We start from the raw sequence: 10531 nt of genomic DNA, 5'->3' as shown, positions 1-10531 counted from the left end.
ATTCCTGCATCCCATAGACGTCCTTGATGAGAACAACAACAGCAAACCACAAAGCACATGTTGAGTGAAAAGTGGTATTAAAATGCTAAAAATCATTTTAAAATTAGAAGTAAAGGCAAAACTTTTAACTTAGTTTTTTGTTTTTGTTTTTGTTTTTTTAAACCAGGCAAACTGGTTTTCACTAATTACAATATAAAATTTAACCAGTCCCAGATGTTTTTGGAAGTTCCTAACGGAGTAACATAAAAACTTCATAAAATTTAGTTTTGGGTAAAACTTAGTGTTAGATAAAATCTTTTATCTATGAGGTAGATAAGACCAAGGAGAATGATCTTAATGTGTGTTTAATGTGTATCTTAATTAAGACTAGAAAAACGAGCAAAGAAAAACAAACCAGTTAACTGTAAATGAGTAACGCATTGCCTTATAATGCTGTATATGCCATCCTTAAGAGATAGTGGACATTTTTGGTCTAAGTATTCACATCTGCCAATGGTAGAAGCCTTGCAAAATCAATGAGAGAACGATTGGCAAAGCCATGTGCTGACTTTTATAAATTATTGGGTGGTATTGATAATTTGTGCTTCTCAAATGTGTGGTTCTTTTGGAAATGATTTAAAATCCTTCATATATATAGTGATACATAGACATATATAATGATTTTGAATAATAATACCATAAAGTTATAAGGGATTTAACAGTTTACAAGGAACTTTGAGGCATCCTCTTTGATTTTTATGGTAAGCAGGCCAAGTCATACAAATTCTGTTCTAGGGATGGAGAAGCTGAGACCCAGAGAAATTGTGTTGTCTCGCTGGGAAGTAAGTGCCAGAGTTGGAACTGGCTTCCAAAGTGTTCTGACTCTTTTCTTCTATGCTGCTGTTAAAATTATAGCTGCAAACCCCTCTGAACTATTTGAGAATTATTAACACATTTATGGAATAAATGGCGTCTTTGGGTCCAATATACAGATTGTCCAACGGAAATCATCTTCGTGGTACTATCAAAGGCAATACTGAATTTTCAGTAAGTTGAATTTACTTAAACAAGGACTAGTTTTAATTAGTTTTATTGAAAGGAAAGAAAATTGGGTGATTACGTCTTTTGTCTGTCCTCTGGAAAGATTAGTTCTGATCCCATCTCAGAGTGTGCATGGGACCACTCAATTTAATAAACTCGTGTGAGGTAATTTTATATGATGCACTCTCTGTTGTGATTAACTCCTCCAAATACTTGGTTCTTCTTTGAAATTCTAATGTCGAGAATCAGTACACTCAGTTCAATAGTTCATCTTGTCATCTGTGAAAAGGACAAACCGTAATATGATAAGGTTTAAGGATTATCGCAGTTCTGAATTTAACTTTCTGTTCTTAGGAGAACAATTTCTTCATAAATGGGCAAAATAAAACTCATGTTACCCTGATCTCCAGGACACACAAAGAGAGTGATCCAACAATTTGAGTGTGTCTCTGTTTCTCGTTGAATAATCCTACCAGTTATCAAATGCTTAGAATAATAAACTGCTTCTAAAATCTTAGATTCCTTTATCATTGGCAAGCTAACAGTTCGGTTTTATATTTGCTTTCTTATTTAAATCATTTCACGTTTTCTGAGAATAACAGCTAAATTTATGGTGTGTTGTTTCACAGCGTGTCTGGTATTTGTGTGGCAGGACATGGAGACATGGAGATGATTGTCATGAAGGAAGAAGTTTATAGAAATAGGGGCCACGACATGCCATGCAGGGGGGCACGTGGTGAGGCTCCAGGGTTAGGGGCAGGAAGAGAGGCGAAAACGTGGGCAGCAGCCTTTACTGCCATTTGCCCGGGAAAGGGAAGGCAAGGCAGACTATGCAGACTCAGGAGTGGCTAGTTGGGTTAATTTCAGCAGACCCTAGAGCACAGACACTGGCCCTGGTTGCCTGGTGCCGGACCCCATGGTGATGAGGCCACAGGGACATCCCCTTGATGGCAAGAGCTGGACAGTGGGAGGCCTGGGTTTGGGATTGTGGGGTTTGCATGTGGGAGACACACTCTCTGGGGAGTTGTTTGCTATCTCTAGGAATTAGCTAACCCTGGGACGGGCAGTCCCTTCCTGGTCAAGGAGGCCCCAGATGCCAGAGCATCAAGAATACCGAAAATAAGAAATTAGAGTCGACTCATGAGTAAGCTTTGTTCTGTTGAGCTTATGATTTTTCTAGGGGGGAGTATTTTTGACTCTGTAGGTAAGAATCAGTATTGCTGTTGACCTCATCTCTTATTTAGCAAATAAGCTTATAGTCTAGAATTTGATGCTACAAGAAATGAAAAAATGAGTAAGTCATAGCCATGACTGACTTACGAGCTTACCAAAAATAAGACGTTTATCCTGATAAGGACAAATAATGCAATAAGTGCTATGTGATTTATTTAAAAGGAGTTTTAATCACAGGGATAGACAAATAGACTAAGGGAATGGAGTATAAAATACATACTGGATCCACACAGGCACGGAGTCCTGATACACGAAAGAGACAGCATTCCAGGTCTGACAAGGGAAGAATGGACTGCCCCCACAAAGGCCTGCAGGACAATATTTAGCCACAGGGCAGAAAATGGGACAGATTCCCTACCTCCCACCTTGCCCACAGCCAGGTCCCTATGGATAAAATACTTAAATGTGAAAAGGAAAACTTAAGAACTTTTGGAAGAAAATATCCTCTAAAAATATGTCTAAGACCTTGGGGTAGGGAAGGCTTTCTTAAATGGGATGAAAAAAAAAAAAAGCTAACCGTAAGAAACGTGTCAGTCATTAATTCAACTTCAGCATAAGGAAAGCTTTCTTTTCATTGTCAGAGAAACTTTAAGAACTCAGGGTTAGCAGAACGCTGCAGAGTAAGGGCCAGCTCTGGTGCTCCTTCCAGTTGCCTGTCAAATCGCTGATACGTTTTAAGATAAAGTTCAGTAAGGAGTGGTTTTCAGCATTCTGCTTTAGTTGGGGAAGGGTCAGTGGTGTCCCCCCCCTCCCCGTTGCAACGTAAGCTTCAGGGGCGGGATTGTCGTTGGTCATTGGTCACTGGTCATGTTCACAGCTGATTCTTGGCTCCCAGGACAGTACATAGCAGGAGAGGAATAGTCAGTAAATACTTGAATCAGTGAATGAATAGCTTTAAGATGCAGGCTGTTGTTTGATTTAGCTAAAAACAGCAATGAAATTTTAACCTTTTTTGGTAATAAAAAATATGCACGATTGCGTTTCCAAGTCTCTGTTGTTTAATATATTTATCACAGCCCTGCCTCTAGATGTTGTTATCGAAATCCTTTGACCATTTCTGCTTTTAATTATAACTTCTGCTTTTAATAATCACTGTTACCTGCCACCAAAACCATTCACAGGAATGGTCTGTCAGCATCCTCTGCCGTTGCAGACACTTTTGGCATTTCCACCAGGCTTTGATCTATTTTGAAAACATAAAACTTTCTAAAGAAAAATAACGAGAAGTACCGTGGGGTTGCTTGCTCTCCTTTGTAATCTTTAACATGAATGTTGCGTGTACCTGGGAAGCAGATGAGGAAGGAGAAAGAGGGTCAGGCCGCAGTGACGGTCAGCAGAGCACCAACCTGTGTCTTCTCCGCTTTTAATCAAAAGACTAGGCCTAATTTTTCTGGTCCCAGAATTAAGGTGTTTCTGTTGAGCCTTTGGGTTTGTGCCTTTGGTTAAGTTTTCAACTCAAAAGGGAAAATCATTGGGCTTCCCTGGTGGCGCAGTGGTTGAGAGTCCGCCTGCCGTGCAGGGGACACGGGTTCGTGCCCCGGTCCGGGAAGATCCCACATGCCGCGGAGTGGCTGGGCCCGTGCGCCATGGCCGCTGAGCCTGCGCCTCCGGAGACTGCTCCGCAACGGGAGAGGCCACAACAGTGAGAGGCCCGCGTACGGCAAAAAAAAGAAAAAAAGAAAAAAAGGGAAAATCATTTCCAAAGCACCAGCTATGTTTCATCAATCCTCCACCAAACCTACACGAGACTGTTGCTGTGTGAAGTCGCCCTTGGGTCCTAAGTGCCTGTTTTACTGATTACCAAGACTTATCTCATGGCTAAAATCCTTTGCATATTTGCAAAGTTCTGAACGTTAGATTGCTCCTGTATTAAAGTCCTGTATGTGTTGGGAGAAAGATGATATAACTTTTATTTGTTTGCAAGACTTCCTACTTTAACAACAACAAAAAAAATGTTAATGTCTCTATAGCATTTAATAATAATGGAACAAAAAGATGCTAGGCTAGCATACTAGGTTGCTCATGAAAAAGAAAATGAACTAAGTGTTTGGTGTTTTTAAGGTGAACATGAAATTTTCAGAAATCTCTCAAATCCCGATTCTTAATTAAGTGCTGCTTTACTGAGGAACCATCTACATGCAAAATGTCAGCATCTGTTCTGTTACTTATGCCATGAGTGGAATAATTTTGGGTAAAAACATTTCAACTCATTAAAAAAAATTTTTCACAGTAATATTGAGCATGCAGTCGTTTCAAATACCTCGAAAAGACTCCCTGTATTTTGATAATGTGATGGGGGATGCTACCTAGAATTTTATCGCTGAGGAATACATTTTTCTGAGAGCAAAGCAGTATTGAAACAGATTCTTTTTTTGGAGGGGGGGATCCTTCCATAACTGAGAATGTGTTTGCTGGCAGGTAGCAGGGAGGTGTAGGTGATAAGACACCTGAACTCTGTTTACTTGGAGCTGTCACTCAAGGGAAGTCCCAGCCTGACTAGAAGGCTGGAGGCTAATCTCCACCTCAGATGGCTGCATTTTGGGGGTGATGGTTGGGGATGGAGCAAAGCTCTAAGTCACTGAGTTCCCTTACTTTTTTTACCCCTCAAGGAATTAAAGACTCATGGATGAGAATTTTTCTCATTCTTCTTGAGAAAAATAAATGCCGTATCATGCTGCTTGTTCACTTGGGAGCTTAGGTTGGTTTGTAAGGTTCATTTGAAGCTTCAGCAAACTTTCTTGGACTGTCAGATGCTTGATACTGCATGCATTTTACAGAGTAAATGTGAGGAGGTCGAGCCTGTCTTCTGAGGTTTTGTAAAAGTCAGTCTGAGAGCCCAGAAGGCCCGTAATTAGGCTTTTGCTGTCTATGCAGGCACACTGTGTGGGATTACGGCTTGGATTATCTCTGTCACCTCCGTTGATTGTATGATGTGGGAAATACAGATGTGTTTTGCTCTAAGAAGGAACAGTGCTCCTGGATTTGGGAAGATCTGTCCATGATAACATGTACCATCCGTATTAAATCCTGTTTCAGGGTCTTGGCATCTTTCCATAACGAATATATTGATAATAAGCTGTCAGCAGCTGTCTCGGGCACAGTGTGGGAAGCGCACGGAGCCCGCCCTGGATTTGCACTGGCCCCTCCTCCACCCACTCCTCCTGGTCCTTGCCGGCTCTGCTCATCGCTCTGCTTGAGCTCCTCGCATCCGTAGACTATGCTCCCATTTCTATGGTTAGGCCCCAGCAATATACGCACCCAAGATGATGCTCAGCGGTGGTTAATGGTTGCCACCGTGTCTGGGTGGGACACAGCTCTTTAAACCCCCTCCAAAGATTCAGAAGAGAAGCAAAGCAGAGGTGACTTAAACGGAAAGCCAAAAGTAAGATGTGAGAGATAAAAATCAAATAAATCAGCAACTACAATAAGACTAAACAATTTAACCTTGCAACTCAATTCAGAAACTCTTGGGTTAGGTTGAAGACATAAAATCCAGCCATATGATGTTGACCAGAGGTACCCCTAATACATAATGTACAGGGAGATCCTAAGTAAATAAATAAACACATTGATACATAGGAAGAAAGGCGGACCTGGGGTGTAGCTCTGTGTTTGTCAGTCACATAAACTTTAAAGCAGAAGTCATTTATTAGTGACCAGCAATAATTCTGAATTTATACGAACTTCATAGCCTCCAGATATATATGAGGCAAAATTTGACAGAATTGCTAGGAACTACTGATAAAACCATAATCATAGTAGGAAATGTTAATATCAGCTCTCATTAATAGATGAGTTAAACAGAAAAAATATTAAAATAGAGAAGATTTACACAATGCCATTAATCTTGATTGAATGTAGATCTATATGTATAAAATTTTTTGAACTTAATTTAAAAATACCTGAGATTTTTTTTTTTAAAGCACATGGAACATTTACAGAAATTGACCAGTTAGATCATTAAGCAAGCCTCAACAAATGTCCATGATTTGAAACTGTATTACATTCCACGGATATGATGAAATAAATTCAGAAGAACAAAAAGAAAAGAGAAAACGACATTAAGAAACTAAAACTGTAGCTTTGTAAAATAAATTAAGTCCAAAAACAAATCAAATTGTGAACTGGAAAATATTTCAAATTGACTACAGCGAAATGTAGCTGAGTACTGATATGGAGGAAAATATGTGGCCTTAGGTGTGTACGCTAGAAGTGAAAAACAGTAATTTATTCAGTGTCTTATTCAAAAAATTAGGAAAAGAATGGCAGCAGAATAATATACAGAAGTTGACAAAAAAGGAACTAATAAAGCTAAGTACATAACATATACTAGAAAGCAATAGAGAAAACAAAGACCACTCTTTAAAAACATGAATAAAATAGACAAATAGGCAAGATAGATCAAGGAAAAAATATTGGGAGTGAAAAAGGGAGCAGAGCTACAAAAACAATATAAAATTAAAAAATAATACAATAGGTTAATTCTAATAGAGTTATTTAAAATTCAGAGGACAATTCCTAGCTTTACTGAAGCTTCAAATAAAAGAGAAACTGTCTTTGAAACTCTCCAGAGTTAATAATTTTTCACCCCCCAAAATTTCAAGAATTGGAACGCTGCTGACTCTAAAATTACAAAGGAAACTACAGGAAAGTGAGCACTTTTCCAACACAGAATTCTGTACCCAGCCAAACTATGAATTACAAGTCAGGGACCCAAGACTTTCAGACATGAGGACGTGCGCCTTCCTCAGGCAGCCACAGGAAGACGTGGTCCACTAAAAGCGAGAAGCAAGCAGAGAAATAACGTGTGCCATTTGTGATTCTGGTCTCACAAACAAGAAATGTAAACGTGTTCACACAAAAGCCTGTATGCAATTGTAGCTTTATTTATAATCACCAAAACCAGGAAACTCTCCAGTGTCCTTCATCAGGTCAGTGGATAAACTATGATACCTGTGGATACACAACCCCATGGATGAATCTCTCAAATAAACGCATTATGCTAAGTGAAAGGAACCAGACAGAAAGGCTGCTTACTATAGGATTCCATTTATCGGACATTCTGGAAACTGCAGAATGTAGGGACCCTGTAGGGACAAAAAACGGCAGTAGTTGTCTGGAACAGAGGTTCGGGGAGGGGACTGACTGTGAAGGGACACTTGTGGAGTGAAGGGGCTATTTCGTATCAATTATGGTGGCAGTGTGTGGTGACAGTTACACCATCGTATACCTTTCTTACAAGCCCTTGAATCCAAGAAGGGTAAAATTTATTATAAGCAAATTATACCCCCCCCCCATAAACCTGAGTGAATAGTAACAGCCACCACAAATGTCACTCCAGCCATGAGGCCTCCCCAGCCACCTTTTTTCATGGCCCTGTTCCCTACCTATCCTGCTCAAGTTCTTCTCCCCACCCCCCTGCTGCTTTATAAAGCCCTTCACAGGGTCTCCAGGAACTGTTTTGTCATCTCTGGGCTGTTGTCCTTTTAGTTGGAAAGGAGCAGAATCGTCTAACCTTTCCTCATGGAGCCCACTTTTCTGTCCTTCCAAGTTGTCAGCCATTTCACACTTCATCTTATTTTACTCTGAACACGTACATTTTCAAGCACAGGTAATTTGCATGACAGAAAAAAAAAGGCTGTAACAGTGAAGTCAAAATTGCACTTACAGGGTCAACACACATCTTTCCCCACAGATAGCAGCGAATGCCTTGCTGATGACTGTAGCATAATCGCTGGGGGGACCCTCACGGGTTGGCACCCAGACTCGGCCGCTGTGTTATGGCGAAGAATCTTGGGAATCCTCGGAGACGTGAATAACATCCAGTCACCCAAGATCCACGCCAGAGTGTTTGGCTCTCTCTGTGAACTCTGGTACAAGCTAGCGAAGGTAAGTCCTGCCGTCACCCTTCATTCTAATTCGGGAACATTGCTTTATCACTTGACATAAAAACTGTGTTACACATAACTTCTGAACAGCAGCTTAGATGTTGAGACAAAGTACGTTTGATGATCCAAGAATAAATAATAATACTTACAGTTTGGTCATTTTATAAATGCCTAAGAGTTATTTCATTTAATGTGCAAGTAGACTGTTACTATAGGATATTAAAGAATGGGATATTATACACTAGTTTTAGTTACTCTCTTTATCAAGTGATACTTGTTTTATTGTACAAAATTGGAAGAATGTAGAAAAATGCTAAGAAGACAATCTCACCATCCACAGAGAAAACCAATATTAAATATAATCTTATTTCTGTGCATAAACAGATTTTTATAAAAGTACTGTCTTAGAGTCCATACAATATTCATTCTGGTTTTTGTTTTTGTTTACAACATACATTTTCCCCATGTTAGTACTTTTTTTTTCCCCCCCCCAAAACACAGTTCGTGTTTATACAGTATAACCTGTGAAACCATTCCTTATCATTTGGAGTTCAGGGAGGCCTCTCCAGGCATTAAGATTGAAGGAAAAACAATGCCCTAGTTTTGTATTAGATCTAAAACCACCACACAGTTCAAAAAGACAGTAGACCTCATGATAAAAGAAACACTTGTAAATGTTGTAGCTTTTTACTCAACTTACAGAAATTTAATTGGGAGCAGCTGTTGGACCATGGAGCACGTTTCTGAAGTATCATTGGGATAAACTGTGTGTTGCCTTCCCTAAAAGTCTCCTCTTTGTGAATTAGATACGGGATAACCTAGCAATAAGCCTGGATAACCAGTCTTCTCCGTCTCCTCCTGCCTTGATCCCACCCCTCAGAATGTTTGCATCATGGCTATTTAAGGCAAGTGAATATGTGTTTATTCCTTTATTGTAATTTCCTCTTCCTTCCTAAATTGAGTTTAAAAAATGTAATTGCCCAAGACTGCATGTTTTGAAGACAGGCTGGATCTCACTCCAGCCAGCGCATCCCACATCTCCATAAACAACTTTATGGAAAACTGAAAAGTAAGTGAATGGACAAAATGCATCTGCATCTGGCGTTGATTAAATCTCTAAACGTCTCCTTGTCAGGCAACAACGCTGCCCGATGCATATAAAGAAGGCAAACTCCAAGCCTACAAGCTGATCTGCGCCATGATGACCCGACGCCAGGACGTGCTGCCCAACTCGGACTTCCTGGTGCATTTTTACCTCGTCATGCACCTGGGACTAACCAGCGAGGACCAGGTATCTGGGACTCTGCCATCGCGGTGGCCTGTCGCTCGGAAAGTGCATGTCACTCTTTGCAGGTGAAATTGGGGTTTATGAAAGTACCTCCAAAATGTTGAAGCCCTCATTAGTTCCGCGTCTTCTCTACCCAGCAGCACCAGCAGCCTTTCAGAAACGTGAGTCTGACTTGTCTCACCGGAGCTGCTCCTCCCCACTGCCTCTGCGTTTCACCAGCCAAATTCGAATTTTACCCCTTGGCCTGTCCAGTTCTGTATGATTTAACGTCTGCCTGTCGTCAGCGTCAAAAATACTTACCTCGCTCACTTTTTGTTGGGGTTCTACATTAGCTATTGTATGAAGAAAATGATTTTGGTCATTTAAAAATGTTCGAAAGCTACTGTTTTAGGAGTTAGGATGTTTTTGTGAACAGCCTCACCTATAGATTAGGGATCCTGACATCTCTTGATAAGGAGCTAATGTCTCTCAAAGAAGTGTGATTGGTAGTTAAGTTGAAACAGAAGGGCCACAGGAGCCACTAGCAATCAGCCTGTAGCCCTTGGCCTTCCTCCCTCTGAAAGCCCGCTGGTGGTGGACAGAGGGCCTGGACCGGCGGGAACGCTGACTTTTGACTTGCTGTCTGAATATCAAGCAGGCAAGTGAAGAGGTTGATTTGTGAAGCCTGAGGCTATTCTGGACACTATTTGGAGGATGGATTTAGAGATGTGACAGTGGTGGGATAGAGTAGGAGGTTGGGCCTGGAGGTTAATTAGGAAGTGATTAAACAGATACAGATTTTTCTTCAAATGGCGAGAACTAAGATGGTAGCACTGGAGATGGGAGGAAGGAAAGGGAAAGGTTTAAGAGGTTTGAAGGCATTTAATTTTATCGCTAAGTGTTCTTGACTGATTAGAGATTTGAGGAGTGTTTCAGAATTTACCCTTTAAATTGCAGATACTTACCAGTGAACTTGAATCATTCGTGAACTACCAAGTAGCCATCCTTTCTGTCTTTATTTGAGGCTTTGAATATATGATGCAGACACACGGACCTTTTGATACGTGTAAAAGGTCATTCTTTGGATTTGCCAGCCTTACCTTGGGCCCTGTTTAAAACTCCT

The 10531-nt window shown here is 40.6% G+C and overlaps 1 protein-coding gene across 1 annotated transcript in view; it reads left to right on the top strand.

The window, feature by feature from the left end:
* RALGAPA2 (Ral GTPase activating protein catalytic subunit alpha 2) overlaps positions 1-10531 on the top strand; it is a 284753-nt gene that overhangs the window by 121154 nt on the left and 153068 nt on the right. Inside the window, exons 21-23 of the mRNA XM_007454538.1 lie at positions 7949-8142; positions 8948-9046; positions 9277-9432. Of these exons, the coding sequence (XP_007454600.1) occupies positions 7949-8142; positions 8948-9046; positions 9277-9432 (449 nt within the window). The remainder of the gene's footprint in view (positions 1-7948; positions 8143-8947; positions 9047-9276; positions 9433-10531) is intronic.

The sequence above is a fragment of the Lipotes vexillifer genome, unplaced genomic scaffold (genome assembly GCF_000442215.2).
Source record: "Lipotes vexillifer unplaced genomic scaffold, Lipotes_vexillifer_v1.1 scaffold365, whole genome shotgun sequence".
Taxonomy (NCBI): domain Eukaryota; kingdom Metazoa; phylum Chordata; class Mammalia; order Artiodactyla; family Lipotidae; genus Lipotes; species Lipotes vexillifer.
This window is presented reverse-complemented; position numbering and strand designations above follow the sequence as displayed.